The sequence below is a fragment of the Leuciscus leuciscus genome (genome assembly GCF_965113295.1).
Source record: "Leuciscus leuciscus genome assembly, chromosome: 18".
NCBI lineage: Eukaryota > Metazoa > Chordata > Actinopteri > Cypriniformes > Leuciscidae > Leuciscus > Leuciscus leuciscus.
Genome location: NC_138742.1, coordinates 30929098 through 30946775, shown reverse-complemented (window position 1 = coordinate 30946775; position 17678 = coordinate 30929098). Strand labels below are relative to the sequence as shown.

The following is a 17678-nucleotide window of genomic DNA, read 5'->3' as shown; positions in this document are numbered from 1 at the left end:
TAACCAGGGTAAACCCTCCTACCAGTCATATTTTAACTTCATACAGTAAGCCCACAACAAAGACTTAAATGACTGGTGGAAGCGTTCCAAAGCCCCCTGACTCTGTGGATGATAGTCACTAGAATGGTTTTGCTTCACACCAAGCAAGACTTCCTGAAACATGTGAGATGTATTACTTGATCCTTGGTCACTTTGGTTAACCCTATTCTGACACATTACTGTAAGATAAGCATTTCCTGACTTAGAAGGGGGTAATGGACCCACACAGTCTATTATCAGATGCTGGGAATGATGGTTCAATCGCTGGTACTGGATAAAGCTGTGCTGGATTTATGTACTGATTTGGCTTTCCTGTGTTGTTGCAGGATGACCAGCTACGCCTCCATGTGCAGTGCTTAAAACATTTCTAAAAGAGACATTGGTAAAAACACCTGAATACAGGCCTGATCCAAGGGTACTTTATCCAACCTGATCTAACCTCCTTAGGGGACAATATGGCAGACAGACATTTCCTTGGGTGGGTCCTCCCTTTGTGCCACAACCAAATACTGTTGAGAAGCAGAAGGGGACAGAAAAGAAAGGCATTTTTGGATGAAACAACTCCATGTTCTGAATTTAGGAAACATATTTACTTATTGCACAAGCAACAGCACAAGTCACAAACAACACATATACGTAAAAAGGTATTAGAAACAACCATACCATGTGACGGGTATAAGTATAACTAACGAGAAACTACTGTTATTATTGTTATTTCATGGTTAATATGTTATTGGCTCCTGTAGTCTGTTATGATGCAGTACCGAAATAATCCGACAGGGGATGGAGCGAGCATGGAGAGTTATTAAAAGGCACATGGGTTCATGGGTTCCCTTCCCCCACACAGATTGAGGGAAATGCAACAAGTGTTCATGTTGTCTGTTGTTTAAAATATCTATGTTCCCCTTTTTCTGGTAAGCTGACCTTTGAGTCCTAGGGCTGAGTACGGTGTATCTCCCCATCTACTTTGGGTGTTTAAGTAGGGTCCCTTGCCTCCCTTTATCCCTTTATAACCTTAAAAAAAATATTATATTTGTTGATTACTTTGCTCAGTGTGTATTTGTCTTTTGAATGTTTTACAATTATTGACCTGTAACAGGGGAGGCATTGCTGCGTGGAGTTTGCATGTTCTCCCCATCCTCCGGGTGCTCTATTTTTCCCCACAATCCAAAAGATATGCAGCATAGGTGAAATGAACACATTAAATTGCCCGTAGGTGTGAGTTAGTGTGTCTGTGTGTAAGCCCTGTGATGGACTGCCCATCCATTCTAGCATACCTGTCAAGTATCCCGTTTTGGCCGGGAAAGTCCCGTATTTTACCCGTCTTTCCCGCCGCCCTCCCGTGTTAGTATTTTCCCGTAAATCTCCCATATTTTAACCTGCGTTATTAAAAAATAATAATACCCCGGGCCCGGGCGGAGTAAAAAAAAACTAAAAAACATTCCCAATCTGAGCTCTGTCACTAGCCTCGCGATAACTGCCACCTGCAGTAGCCTACTACAGGTACTGTTGGCGGCAGTTGTCGCGAGGTTAGTGTGTGAGGTCAGATGATGAGTGACAACGAAAAAAAACAAAAAAAAACAGGCACGGATGATGGACGCTACGACAGAGACGGAAGGCACTCCTGCCAAAAACCCAAAACCCTCATGTAAACGATCAATGGGACAGCGAATTTACTTTTCTGAAGAGGAGCAGGGTGGGGGACCAGTCACGCTTTTTGTACGTTTTGTAACTGCGACTTTAGCATCTCACACAGGGGAGGAATTGTAGTTTATAAGTGGTTGACAAGTGGTGATTTTAGCTTTCTTGTACACATATCTTAAAATGTAAGGGATACTGGAGCTTGGTTGAGGTGGTGGGACTGCTTGCGGTGGGCGCCGGAAAATTTCCCTTATTTTCAAATCCAAAACTTGACAGGTATGTTCTAGGTGTCTCTTGCCTATGGTCCGAGATGCTGGGATAGGCTCCAGCATCCCTGTGACCCTGCAGAGGATAAATCGGTTTGAAGAATGGATAGATGGACCTGTAACAGTCATACATTTATGATGTCAACTCCAAAAAGATTTAACTGTTAAATTAAAACTGCCATGTGTCCTAATTGATAGGGGACAAAACATGTACAACTTGGATCAATTGGTGGAGCTGAGTGACCTATTCAAATCAGCTGTTTCAGTCATGTACTTTAAGCAATTTGAGAGCAATCCTCTGCATTTCACTGAGATCAAGGAAGTTGCATGCCAGGAAAAGAACCTTGATTCCAATGCCAATATTAATACAAGTGGAAGTTTGGAAGTCTTCAGCTATGGAATCAGCAGAGTGTTGGCGACTCTTATGCACCATGTGCCTCAGCACTCTGTGACTTCAGTGGTCTTTTGCTTCATGGCTGAGTTGCTGCTGTTCCTAAATGCTTCCACTTTCCAATAATTCCTCTTTCAGTTGACCATGGAATATCTAGCAGGGATGAAATCGACTGACTTATTGGAAAATTTTATTACAAATAAAATACTTTAATGCATTATATATAAAGGCTTCAAGTAAAGGGTAAACATTTTTTTTTTGGTTGGACACACACAATGAGGAAGATGAAGATACAGAACCATGACAGAAGCAAACATGAAGGAAATATTTTTATTCATCAAGAAATTTGCGATAAAATATAACTCCAAACTACTTTGCTGTAATGAATGCACACAAACAGAAAACGACTACAATGGGATCTATACAGTAGCAGAAAAACAAACTCGTTTTTTTGTTTTAGTTTTTGTTAGTATTACTTCATGAACACTGTAAAAAGAAAAGAAAAACTAATTATTTAATTTAATACCATTTCAAGTCTACTATGCAGTCATAAAACACCCACCCTCAACAAATGTATGGTTTACTGTTTTGAATAACACTTCCTCTATAATGATAAAGTTATATCTTTCTGTCATCATTTATCTTTCATCCAGCAGGGATGTTCATCTAGCTCTCTTAAAGACCTATGGTGATCGCTGTAGAGTGATGGAAGTCCAAAGATCTGCGCCTTCTGCGTCTCAGTCCAGGGTTGCATGACTGAAAATGACAGACATTTAAAATTACTTGAACACATTCTACCGTGTAATTTTCATTGTGTTTTCTTTATTATAATATTCATACAGTAATGTATCTGGACGTTACTGTTAAACCAATGCGAGGGGTGAATCACAAAAAAAAATACTTTGGTCATTAAATATTTTACCTGTGCACATCTTCCATTCTGCACCAGGCAGAGGTGAACCTTACAGTGCAAAAATATGTGATCATAAGCTCCTGTGAAGGTGAACATCCTAAAGGAGAAACGGCTTGTTGTGTCAATGCCATTCTGTAGAACCTCCACTGTTCCATCCTCAGGGTTGGGGCATCTAGAAAAGGCAGACAAAATGTGAATAAGGACTTATAACACTTTCAGTGCACCTTTAAACACACAATCCAAAATTTCAAGTACAATTATTTATTGGGCAGAAATGTTTTTTTTATTATTTATCTGTAATTTTTTAAACAAGTGATGCATTGTTTCCTTTTTTTATTTTATTTTATTTTTTAGGATTTCAGTAATTCAATAAAACCACACTTTATTATTTCACAGTTTTCCCTTTTTGAGATGACAATAAATGTAGCCAGTTCACCATGGAAACTTCAAGTCAGTTACTCACTCTCTAATAATAAGATTCCAGCTAATATGATATTCGCTATCATTAACTGGTGTGGCCCAGCAGTTGTCCAGAACTGTTGCAATCTGACTTCTGTCCACTCCTTCCACCTCAACCGCCACATACATCTGCTGGTTAATCTGCACTTCCACACCCCCCTCAAATGGCCGGGTAAACTGTGCATCATGGTAAGGAATCATGTAGATATGGTATGCGCCCTGGCCAGGAAGGTCAATGCTTATCACACTGTGGGGCAAAATGTAAAAAGTTACATAAAACAATGGGGTAAAAATGTATGTAAAGAATGAACAGCAATGATCATGACTAAAATATAGAAAATAGCAATAGCCACTTATAGTACGAATGCAGAGTAAGGTTGGGAAGCATTAAGAATTTAATTCCACAAAGTGATTCTGGAACACAACTGATTTGCTTACCAAAAGACAATGTTTAGAATATATGTATTCTTATTACTGCCCTCTGTCACCAGCAACATTAAAGGGTTAGTTCACCCAAAAATGAAAATTCTGTCAGTAATTACTCACCCTCATGTTGTTCCAACCCCGTAATACCTTCGTTCATCTTCGGAATACAAATTAAGATATTTTTGATTAAATCTGAGAGCTGTCTCACTCCTCCATAGGCTTCTAAGGGACTGACACTTGCTGGCCCAGAAAAGTTATTAAAGAGTTCGTTAATATAGTCCAAGTGACTACAGTGGCTCAAGCTTAAGTTTATAAAGCGACGAGAATACTTTTTGTGCGCAAAACAAAACAAAAATAACGTCTTTATTTCACTATTCATTTCCTTCTCTCTGAGCCTCGAGTTATTTCACGTAGTGTTTTAACGCAGCGCGTCTGTGTTATACGCCACACGCATCACACACATGACCAGCGTCGGCCAATAGTGAGCCTACGTGGTGACGTGCGACACAGACGCACTGCGTTAAAACACTAGGTGAAATAACTCGAGGCTCAGAGAGAAGGAAATGAATAGTGGAATAAAGTCGATTTTTTTTTTTTTTTTTTTTGCACAAAAAGTATTCTCGTCGCTTTATATACTTAAGCTTGAGCCACTGGAGTCACTTGGACTATATTAACGATCTCTTTAATAACTTTTCTGGGCCAGCAAGTTTCAGTCCCTTAGAAGCCTATGGAGGAGTGAGACAGCTCTCAGATTTAATCAAAAATATCTTAATTTGTGTTCCGAAGATGAACGAAGGTCTTACGGGGTTGGAACAACATGAGGGTGAGTAATTACTGACAGAATTTTCATTTTTGGGTGAACTAACCCTTTAATGGAATTTTTTTTTTCTTCTAATATTTGTTTAAAAATTACTTTTTTTTCTTGACTTTTATTATGAAGTTGTCTCATAATAATGCCTCAGTTTCCTGTTTCTTTGTACAACATGCATCCTTAGGGCCCTATTTTAACAATCTAAGCGCATGGACTCATTGCTAGTTTAACGACAGGAAAAATGGTCGGAGCGTCAGGCGCTTGGTCTAAAAGCGTTGTCCCTATTCTCTTAATGAGTAATGGGTGTGTTTTGGGATTTACGTGCGTTAAACCAATCAGAGTCTCATCTCCCATTCCCTTTAAATGCCAGTTGCACTCGCGGCATTGCAGATTCGCTATTTACATGACGGAATTTGATAGTGGAAAGACGAAAGCCGTCTCCAGAGCGCAAACGGATCTGCTCGTGCGCGAGGTAAAAGTGCGCAAGCAGATCATATACGGGACAAGCCGGATTCCACCATATCTTTATGTACACAATAATAATCTTTACATTGTAATCCTTTTATTTTAAATATTCGGCATGTTTGTGTCCTGCTGTGTGTCCCTGTGATTTTAATAAGCAGAGTGTACGTGAGTTGTGGACCCGTCAAGTCTTTAACCCCCCACGCCTATTATAAACATACAGGCACACATTACTAACGCGCTCATTAAATAACCAAAAAAATGGACTTTAGACCAGGTTTCAGTTGGTCTATGGCACAGTCTATTTCTGTTGCCTCAAAATAGCAATGCTCCCACAATGCGCCAGAACACACCTCATTTTCAGACCAGCAGCCCATGGGTGCAAAAATGGGCGCAAATGCATTTGCTATTTAAACAACGTGGCACAGGACGTGAAAATTATAACTGTGTCGGACTGAAACTAGCAAAAAACACTTGCGTCGCGCTTGGCGCCGGGTGTAAGATAGGGCCCTTAACCTGTATGTTTATAATAGGCGTGGGGGGTTAAAGACTTGACTGGGTAGCATCAATCCGTTAGCCCCTACTGATGGATGCAGTAGCTGTTACACAGCCATGGGGTACTACAATCTTTGCTTAAAGGACAAGATTTTAGAAGACAAAACTCGCTTTAGGAGCAAGGAACCGGCAACATAAAGGGGAGAAACACACACAAGACAAGTGTAAGACTTAAAAAGGTGAGAACGTTTTTTATTATATTGTAGTCAAACCTTTAAATAAAGAATGAAAAAAAGATAAACAATAAACTTGGAAAAATATCTTATAACTTAAGATATGCAATGCAATTTGTCTCTGCCCACTCTAGATCAAAGTATTATAATATTGAATATTTCACCATTAAGTAATATTCACTAATGCTCACAATGCTTTATAAAACTTAGTTTAGTTAAACCCCTATTACCTGTAGGTAATCTAATTCAGGCACATACAACTTGTTGTTAACAGTCACTATAGTTTGCACTAGTTTTATTTTCCTTTAAATCTTGCAGAGCTTTTATATTTAATTTGCTCTGTCAAGGTTCAAGCAACAGTAATTCTTAATCAAATATCATTATGGACTATTAATTAGCTTGGTTCACCACAAGTTAAATTTGTATTTTAACACCACATTTATTTTCCTTACCACTGACTGTTTCTTTCTGTTATGAACACTTAAAAAGTGTAAACAACAACAATAACAATAAAATCAGGTATAGCAATGTTTGTTACAAATCAACCCAACTAGATAAAAAGGGTGTTCTTATACAGTATAGATCTCAAGACTCAGTTCAATTTGTCACCAGTTTAAACCCAAGTGATCCACATAATAAGGCTTGCATTTTAAAGTTTGTTCCGGAAGATGAAATGTTGACAACATTTTAGTTCCAAAGGTAATGAGTGTCCTAATCCAGTGGTCCACAAACAGAATTGATCCAGCCATATTAATGACTCAATCAAAGAAACTATTTGTCCTACCACTCTGTCGATGAAACCATTGACGTATTCTTGAAGTATTCTCTGATTCTGTCTTGTTCCTTTGGGTTGGCTCACCAGTCCTACTGCCCCAGTGCAAGAGAGCAAGGATAATGCTCAATCCAAGAATTGCCACCGTTGAAATAAGCAAACTCAGGACCAGAAGACGAAATGAAAAAGGACGATTCCAAAAATAGAGAGAGAAAAGAGAGGTAAAGCCCCCCCGGCTTTGCAAACACAAAGCCAAAAGCATAATTAATATATGTTTTCTTGGATTTTTTTTGTCATCTCACAACATCATAATATTTTTTACAGTTCTCTAAACATTACAGTAAAAAATATGTAGCCTATCACTTAACATTTTCTTCATAACTCATTACTCTAAATGAAACATGTATAACTTACAAAGTACACTTTATCTGTGTACTGTCAGTCCCAGTTCCTTAATTTTTTATAAAATAAATCTCAAATATGGTGTACGTGGTCAATGTAATATTTATTAGTTAACATATCCATGTGCTGCTACTGCTGCTAGCAAGCTAACTCCACATGCTGCATGTGTTTCATCACCTATTTTGAACCACAGTTTGCACATTACTTGTTCCTCTACTTCTGCATTCTACTTATTATGACTCAGAGCCAGGCATTACAACATTCAGCACACATGTCTTTAAACAGACAGTTACCCATGAGAACAAAGATTCCCTTTCAGTCGGTCACTTTCAACGTTATGTCGGATGACCGATGAATAGGAATATTGTTAGAGAGGCCAATCTACTTCGAGTGTAACTAAAACGAGCCAATGCACATTGGCATGCATTAATTGCATCAGCTGCTCTGCCTCGCAGCACGGGTATATAATGAGCAGCAGGGTCATCACATCTTCAGCTTTTCGCTTCGGAGCTGAGCGGTTCGTTTGTTCCTTCGCCTTCAGTGAGAGTGAGGCGTGTCGTGACAACACTTCTGGGAACCATGTCCGGTTGACGTTTCAACCGGACCTGGTTCCCAGAACTCGTGCTCTTCACAATAGCCCCTCCCTGGTGCCTAGAGTTCGGGCCGGGCGATGCCCACGTGGTACTGAGACCCTGGCCTGGCAATGTGCCCAAGGTTACTACCACTCCCTTCAGTGACCAGGTGGTGAACCTGCAAGCGCTGCCCCCGGAGGAGGCAGACCCAGCCCTGGGTTTGCTCTGTCCCGTCCGTGCTCTGCGATGATATCTAGACAGAACTTCAGGACCTGAGACCAGATCTTTGTCTGTTACGGAAGCCAGCAGAATGGAAAGGCTGTCTCCAAGCAGAGGATGGCCCACTGGATAGTGGATGCCATCGCCTTGACTTACAAAGCACAAGGCGTGCCTTGCCCGCTCAGGTTGTGAGCTCACTCAACACGAGGAGTTGCATCCTCCTGGGAACTGGCATGTGGCGCCTCGCTAACAGATATTTGTAGAGCTTATGGCTGGGCGACCAACCCAACATGTTCGTTAGATTCTATAGCCTGCGTGTAGAGCCGTTATCCTCCTGTGTTCTCACCTCACATAGGTAGAAGCACCGAGAGGCCCATCTCTTGTTGGCTTGTGGCACCTACAGTTGTGCTCATGTCTCCTGACTGAAAAGCCTCCTGCCTGAAAAAGTCCTCCGTCACCCTCGGCAGTCGGACGTGGTGGAGCGTCTGGGGCCAGGCCTATATCCGCTAAATTCTTGGCTCTAGGCTAGTCTAGGCTGGGTGCCATATGTGTGACCCTGCGGGGATCCCATATGATGCTTTTTTCCACGGTTGCTCCTAAACAGAAGCCTGTGTCTTTCCCTTGGAAGAACCCATCTCTTAAGAGATTGGTGTCACCCCATTAATTCCATATGCAAACAACCCCACGGGGTCAGTCCATATGTTAACTCCATATGACTCCTTTGGAGAAGGATGTGGCTTTTTTTTTCAATGGGAAGTGCACACTTTCCCAGTGTTATCCAATAGTCTTACTGGTAGGGGATTCCTATTCATCTGTCATCCGACGTGACATTTAGAGTGACCGACTGAAAGGGAACGTCTCGGTTACATGTGTAACCCTCGTTCCCTGAAGGAGGGAATGGAGACTTTACGTCCCGTCGCCACATCTGCTGTGTTGGGGCAGCAGGGTGACCGGCTCGGATCCTCAGTGAAAACCTGAAGATGCGATGCACCTTCTGCTCATGATATACCCGCGCTGCGAGGCAGAGCAACTGATGCAATTAACGCATGCTGATGTGCGTTGGCTCGTTTTAGCTACACTCAAAGTAGATTGGCCTCTCTAGCGAGATTCCTATTCGTCGGTCAGGGAAAGAGGGTTACATACGTAGAGACGTTATTACTCAAAGATTATTACTACTGTTAAGGGCTGTCAGTTGATTAAAACAGTTAGTCATGTTTTTAGAATTAACATGAACTATCTTGAATTTGGAATCTGTTGAAATGTTATATATTTTCCTTTCCAAATGTGGATCCACATGTGCATTGAATTAGTAATGCACACATTAGTAATGCACACACGCTTGTTATATTGGTTGCTGTGGTCAGTTGGTTTGGAAGGAACTTTTATGGTGGTTGAAGCAACCTCACTTGAACTCTGCCGATCATTTTTCATTTTCCATGTACCATCATGGGCTGATTGAATCGGTAGACCTGAATGTGCTGATTTACCAGGTAGTGATGGGAGATATTAATCTGTTCGAAACTTCGAATCAACTGAACCAATTGCTTTGCAAAATTATTCACAAGTTCTCGGAAAGCCACACGCTGGTGACTCCTGCTAGTCAGAACAGTGTAAATGCAGTGAAAACTCAGGCCAAACATGCATAAAAACGTCTCAGGTTACGACTGTAACCTCTGTTCCCTGAGAACAGGGAACGAGACACTGCGTCAATGACGCTTTGGGGAATGCCTCCATGTGAACTGGTGTCTGAAACACTTATCTAATCACAGCAATCATATTGACCAGTGACAGCCTATGACGTCACTACTAGTGCGACCCGGAAGTATATAAGGGGTGCCTAGAGAACATGTCATGTACTTATCGTTTGAAGGGACTGTTCAACAGGCATCCCGAGGCATGGCAAAAAGGACGCAGTGTCTCATTTCCAGTTCTCAGGGAACATAGGTTACAGTCGTAACCTGAGACGTTCCCTTTCGAAAGGGAACTCGCACTGCGTCAATGACACTTTGGGGTACGATATACCTACACCACCATGCTGAGGGGAGTGCATGCCAATTATGACTGTGACAAAAACTTCAGAAATGCCAAACACTTCCCCTTCTGGTCACATACAGGCTGTCAGTGGTAGTATGCCCTACGGCCACTGCCCAAACTATGAGCCTCAAAAGAGGCCTACCAAGGTCGCTCAAAGGCTTGGAACCAACCACTTTCCTTTAAGGGAATATGGCCAGGGGGTCAGAAAGGAGTCCAGTCACTTTCTGAGGGGAACATAAAGTCAACCCCCATGCCACCAGGGAAGCTGACCTGGTCATATTTACTGACCTAGTCTTGCCAACAAACTGTCTGTTTCCTAAACAGAGTTTCTAACTCACTTGTGGAGGCATCCGACAGGGAGGACTGCAGAAAGTGGCAGTAATCGCTCACAGACCGGATCATAGAGACGGGCATCCTGGAGAGTAGAACTCAGCATAGCGCTCTCTAACCCTTGCAAACGAGGGGAGTAACTCGACTCGATCCTGGATCTACACAGTGCTTCAAAGCCCTGTGGAGGATGGGCACTCTAAAAGGATCCTCAGATAGATTCTGGAACACTATGCTCAAACCTGATAAGTATTGACCAGGCTCTGGGCTAGAATCAGGGAGGCTCCATGGGGGCCTGCAACGTGATGCGTAATGCCTTTGCAATGCTAAGCATCCAACTCATTGGGGAGCTGCCTTCATGGAGTCCTGTTATGGCCTAACAACTTGATAGCGAGACTGTTAGCAGAGCTTGCCTTAGAAGCCAGGTGCTCTCACAGACATTTATGTGGGCCTGTTTATACTTATTTAACATTGCCAACAGGTAGTGTACTCAGCAGAAGTGTTCCACCCTTTAAAGCAAGGGGAGTACAATCTTACGCTACCAGACTATCGAGGAGGCCTACTGTAAGGCCTACAGCTTCGAATGTCACGAGCGTCAGCCCAGGCAATGCTTTGACTCTAAGGGAGCATACTCAACCATCCCAGATGGGAGGGAGTAACTAATCTGTCTCTACCTGAGCCTGGGTGGTGAAGGGTGATAACATACGAGCTATGAGTAGCGAAGTACTCTAAATAATGACCCTAACAAGAGGAATACTATTAGCATGACCCTGAGAAATGTATCAGGGTCGAAGCCTATTATCTTGTATTTTTTACAAGACATATTTTATATTCTCTACTAAACCCAAGAGAATGGAGGAGTAAGTGGCCAACGGCATTCAACCTTATAATTTGAATTATTTGATTCAAGGGGCTCAGCGAAAAAATCCTTTTTCAACTTAAGGCCTTGCTGGATATACTAGCTACTATACTCATATACTCAGCTCAGCAGAGGAGGATTAAACAAGAAAAACAGCATTACCAGCTTCACTTATTACAAACAGTTTGACTTTATTTCTGTCATATGTCTACAGAAGTTCTTGAGAATTAACAGAGGTTTTGATGTTGATGATTTACATTATGGAGACATGCTTCATGCTGCAATGCATGCTGGGAACCATGGATGAGCTCTAAGGGAGCATACATGGCACATTCAGATTGTATGTTTGGGATTATTATTATCAGCAGCAGCATGCATGGCATTTCCTACGGTTGTGAATATTAATTGGTTACAAATAATATAAACCTCAGCAGCATGCATGGTAAATTCGGGGTGGGGGGATTTTGTCATCAATCAACAAAATGTAAGGATCCTTACAACAGAAATTGGGATTCTGGGACGTCACAATGTTGCTATGTGGGTGTATATTTGACCGTTCCAGTGTTATTTTTGACAGCAAATTTTGATTTTGTTTTAGTCACATTTTAGTCATCTGCATTGTTTTAGTTTTAGTCTTGTTTTAGTCTACGAAATATAATAAGATAGTCGACTAAATCTACAGTACATCTAATCTACTGTAAATCTAAAATCTAATGGGTTAAGTTAAATTGTAATGCATTCATTTAGAATTTCTCAGAAATTTCCAAACCCATTATATACTCGCAGAGAAAACTTTTAACCTGTTAATATGAATGATGTTCTTTATGACAATTTGCATACATTAAAGGGTCATGAAACCCTAAACCAAATTTTCTGAGATTTTAACAGAGTGGTGCGTTGAACACCATTGAAGACAATGTTAGCATCTGTTAGATTTTAATAGTAGGGGGAAAATGGTTAAATTTGAGTTTTTTTCCGCTATTTTCATCTTCCGGGTTTAAAATCTTCATCGTGTCCACGTCACAGGCTGTGATGTGGCAGAGCACTATAGTACTTTGATGACTCATCGGTGTCTCATAACTATTCATGACTGAGTTTTCTTATCCAATGAGAAGACACTTGCTCTTAATTATTCATGACACCACGTGGAACTTTCCAATGACAGACATGTCAAACTATGATATCGCGTAGTAGATGAGAGAGGCAATGATGGGACGCGCGTTTGTTTTCGTGGTGCAAAAGTTCCAGTGCATCTTTCCCCGCGATGCTGCCAGGGCTAGACTCTGGCTGTGGGCGGTTGGTTGGCCATCAACCACGGACACATCTAAACTATGTGTGTGTAGCAACCATTCAACTGGAGAATGGTGGACTCTAATGGTGGAATGGTGGAAAATAAAGCACCATGGTATAACAATACTACGCATGTTTTAAAGAGAGAAACCCGTATTTTAGAGCGTAAATGGAAACAAACTAATTTAGAGGTCTTTAGAATCGCGTGGAAAGACAGTATGTCACGTTATAAAAAGGCCCTAAAAGCGGCCAAGGCTGAGCACCTCCGCAAACTAATAGAAAACAACCAAAATAATCCAAGGTTTTTATTTAACACCGTGGCTAAACTAACAAATAAACAGACGTCACCCGAACAAAATATCCTGTTACAGTTCAGTAGTAATGATTTCATGAACTTCTTCACTGAGAAAATAGAAAGCATCAGAACCACAATTGTAAACGTTCAATCTTCAATCGCGCCTTATAATTCAGCTTCAATTATCACCCCGCAAGAACAATTACAGTGCTTTACAACTATAGAACAAAAAGAGTTAAATAAACTTATCACTTCATCTAAAACAACAACATGTTTATTAGATCCTATACCAACTAAACTACTGAAAGAAGTGTTACCTGTAGTGGAAGAGCCTCTCCTCAATATTATTAACTCGTCTTTATCTCTAGGTCATGTTCCAAGAACATTTAAACTGGCAGTTATAAAACCTCTCATTAAGAAACCACAATTAGATCATAATAATCTAGCAAATTATAGACCCATTTCAAATCTTCCATTTATGTCTAAAATATTAGAAAAAGTGGTGTCCGCTCAACTGGGCTCTTTCTTGCAACAAAATGATATCTATGAAAAGTTTCAGTCTGGATTCAGACCGCATCATAGCACTGAAACTGCGCTCGTTAAAATCACAAATGATTTACTTTTAGCTTCTGACCAAGGCTGTATCTCAATACTAGTTTTACTTGATCTTAGTGCTGCGTTCGATACTATAGATCACACAATACTCTTAGATCGACTACACAATTATACTGGTGTTCAAGGACAAGCACTAAGCTGGTTCAAATCATACCTATCTGACCGCTACCATTTTGTCTATTTAAATGGAGAAAAATCGATCATAACTCCAGTAAACTATGGAGTGCCGCAGGGATCTGTGTTAGGCCCTCTGTAATTTTCAATATATATGATGCCACTTGGAAATATTATAAGGAAACATGGAATTAGTTTCCATTGTTATGCTGATGACACTCAAATATATATTTCATCAAGGCCGGATGAAAACGCTAAATTTTCCAAATTGACAGAGTGTGTTAAAGATATAAAAGATTGGATGACGCGTAATTTTCTTTTATTAAATCCAGACAAGACAGAGGTAATACTTATCGGTTCAAAAAACCGCCCACAAAACCTCGCACAATACAACTTTAACATCATAGGATGTCCTGTTACTTTATCCGCTACAGTAAAAGACCTGGGTGTTATACTCGATTGCAACCTGTCTTTTGAAAATCATATTTCATATGTTACAAAAACAGCCTTTTTCCACCTTAGAAACATTGCTAAGCTACGTAATATGCTATCAGTTTCTGATGCAGAAAAGTTAGTTCATGCATTCATGACCTCGAGACTGGATTACTGTAATGCCTTATTAGCTGGTTGTCCTGCATCCTCAATAAACAAGCTACAGTTAGTCCAAAATGCCGCCGCTAGAGTTCTTACGAGATCAAGAAAATATGATCATATAACACCGATTTTATCATCACTGCATTGGTTACCTATAAAGTTCCGTATTAATTACAAGGTATTGCTACTGACTTATAAAGCCCTAAACGGCTTAGCTCCAGTCTATTTAACGGATCTTCTATCGCCCTATAATCCATCGCGCTCTTTAAGATCACTAAATTCAAGGCTTTTGGTCATACCTAGGATATTCAGAACCACCAAAGGAGGGAGAGCATTTTCACATTTGGCTCCAAAACTCTGGAATAGTCTTCCTGATACTGTTCGTTGCTCAGACTCGCTCTCCCAGTTTAAAACTAGATTAAAGTCGCATCTCTTCAGCCAGGCATTCATATAATCCCACAGTTCAAACTACAATCCGGCCTCTAGCTCATAAATGCCAGAGGAGAACTGGCCCCCGACTGAGCCTGGGTTCTCCCAAGGTTTTTTTTTCTCCATTAGGTCACCTGATGGAGTTTTAGGACACCATTAGGTCACTTGATGGAGTTTTTCGGTTCCTTGCCACTGTTGCCTTTGGCTTGCTCAGTTGGGGATATTTTGGGGATATTTAATTTAATTTTATCAATCAATAAATTCCTCTTGAAATAAACTTTGTTGTATTATTTAAATTTAATACTGTGAAGCTGCTTTGAAGCTGCTGCTCTGAATCTGTATTGTGAAAAGCGCTATACAAATAAACTTGACTTGACTTGACTTGACTTGGACTTCGGCCTTGTACAGCAATGCAGGTTTCGTCTTGCGAGTGATGCGGTCCCGAGGACTTTTCTATCTCTCCAGAGGTGTGTGTGTGTGTCTAAAATGTAACCCTGACCGGTTTACTTGCCTTTTGTTAAATAATCACTCGTTATTAAAATGTAGATATTTCGATAATACCTCAATTGTATGGAACGTATGCTTAATTTGTGCAAATTTCTATGTCACTGTCCATCTTTATTATGTTGGTTCAGGGCGCGTGTAGATCTAGGCTATGTACGGAACGTTTTTTTTTTTTTTAAGCGGAACATTTCTTATTTTCAAATATGCATTTATAGTGTGTATATAAACAAATATATATTTTATAATGACATAATTGGGCAATTCCATGCAAAGGTCATCTTTACCATGAAAAAAATAAAGTTTTAACCAAAAGAACAAAACCCTTTTTAAGTTGTCCATTTAGGTCTGTAATATACTGTATTAATGTGCTTTAACAAAAATTTTAAGAAAATTGCCTTGTTTATCCACCAGATATGAGGTGAGCAACAATGTTTAAATTACATTTTCAAACAGCCATATTTCATGCTTTCAAAAAAAGCCAAAGGTATCAAAGACCCCCCTTTTTAAACTTTATTTTAACAGTAAGCATTTTGCAGAAAGATGGAGGCATGCCTGAGAAATAAATATACTAATTTGGTCATAACAGCACTGCCTGTTGAATTTATAAGAGCTATAATAAAGAGGTCTTGACGCTTCAGTGCACTGTCACGTTCATAACGTTTTAAAGGTTTAGTTTATTTAATATGACAATTATAAATGCAAATAACTTGAAACTTTATTTACAAAGCTAAATTATGTTTATGCTTATTAGGATCGACAATTCATCTCACTACATTGCTCTGAACAACCATAATAATGTGTTACGGACGTGACCGTTACGGACGCTTCACATTAAATCATGCATATGACTATTGTGATCTGTTTCAAGACAGAAATGATTTTGGCCACTTCATTAAAGTTTTGTTTTGTAGAAAGACGTTCTTTAAAGTGAATTTCGTTTTGTATAAATTGTATCTTAATTTTAAATCAAAGTTTCATCAACCAATTGCCTGGATTTAATAAATAGACATGGAGGTGCAGGCGCGATCACTTGCAACACGTGAACTTGAGCGCGTCTCATAACTGAACAGAAACTCAACATATGCCTCTCAGAAATATAGCCTATCTATAGAAAGATTGAAAGATCAAAACGAAAAGAAATAGGCAACTCTCTGATTGTGTAATCCGTATGAAATGTGCTTTTTCCACCACCACGTCCCTTTAGAGGCTCGGTACGATCACGCTGACAAAATAATAATAATAATAGGCTAATAATATTGCGTGTCAATTATTTTGTCAAATCATTTTTATACGAAATAAAATGTGATGATTTTGACTCGCGACTGTGCATTAAAATCCATAAACTGGCCGAAAACTGTGCGATCATTTAGACACAAAAAACGTAGGCTACATGATTGCTAGTGACTCACATCTACGGACAATTACCATCGGTTCACCTGACTGTGGAGGAAACCTGTGATTTGAACTCCTATATGACAAACATTAATTGTTAATGTATTTTAATCTTGACTGTCTTCCGTAATAGTCTCTGCTTTAATGTTCCATCTGTGTGTTTATAGTAGCCTATTCACGTCCTAATCGAGAGGCGTCCTGCAATTGCGCGAGGAACCTGATTGGTTTAGGCGCGAAACAGGCGTCCTCTAATTCGCTCGCGCTTCCTGTCATTCAAGCTCAGGTTTTGACAGCTCGAAGATAGCGTTATCTTAAAGCTAAACGCCTACCATAACGACAGATGGATAAAATGGTAAGATGATACTAAAAACCGCACACAATCAGGGAAAATAAATTGAATAAAAATCTAGTTATATTAATGTGTCATATCAAATAGCCTTGTCACTGATTTGGATCCTAATGGTTTTGAATCTTCAGAATCATTTCAGACAGTCTTCTTAAAGGTGGTATCAGTGATTTCAGGCCCAAAAATATTTTTATCACATTCATCTAATCTTTCCTAACGATCCGCTAGCTGCCCGCCCCATAAGCATGCCGTCAAAAAAACGCGTCTCTGTAGGCAGCCTAGGCTCTGAGATCTGCACACAAAAACAAATGGTTTAGCCAAACACTCAAAACCAAAACAAATAGTGTTCCAACCAATCACCGACAGGGGGAGGGTGCTCTGAGGTTTTGTGCTCGTGCACGGCTGCACGCGAAGTCAGAGCTGAAGAAAAAGCTGGCTCAAAACCTCACAACACCCTCCCCCTGTCAGTGATTGGTTGGAACACTATTTGTTTTGGTTTTGAGTTTTTTTTTGACGGCATGCTTATGGAGCGGGCAGCTAGCGGATCGTTAGGAAAGATTAGATGAATGTGATAAAAATATTTTTGGGCCTGAAATCACTGATACCACCTTTAATGTCAAAACAGCCATTATGCGTCAACAAAAGTGCCATGATGGTTTGATTTTTGATTTTCCAAACAGATTCTATGTATTTCAGATGCGTCACATCCATAACAGGGTTTTTGTCACATCCATAACGTTGGTTTTTCCTCATAATACACTTCAGAAAAAAATATATA

General features: G+C 40.2%; 2 protein-coding genes across 2 annotated transcripts in view; one reads left to right on the top strand and one right to left on the bottom strand.

The window, feature by feature from the left end:
• pacsin1a (protein kinase C and casein kinase substrate in neurons 1a) overlaps nucleotides 1-17678 on the top strand; it is a 257166-nt gene that overhangs the window by 62010 nt on the left and 177478 nt on the right. The gene's annotated exons all lie outside the window — the stretch shown is intronic.
• Nucleotides 2706-17678, bottom strand: part of LOC309480633 (pancreatic secretory granule membrane major glycoprotein GP2) — a 31437-nt gene continuing 16464 nt past the window's right edge. The window contains exons 7-9 of the mRNA XM_082145252.1: nucleotides 3714-3956; nucleotides 3260-3422; nucleotides 2706-3093 (exon numbers count right to left, since the gene is read on the bottom strand). Of these exons, the coding sequence (XP_082001378.1) occupies nucleotides 3013-3093; nucleotides 3260-3422; nucleotides 3714-3956 (487 nt within the window). The 3' untranslated portion in view covers nucleotides 2706-3012. The remainder of the gene's footprint in view (nucleotides 3094-3259; nucleotides 3423-3713; nucleotides 3957-17678) is intronic.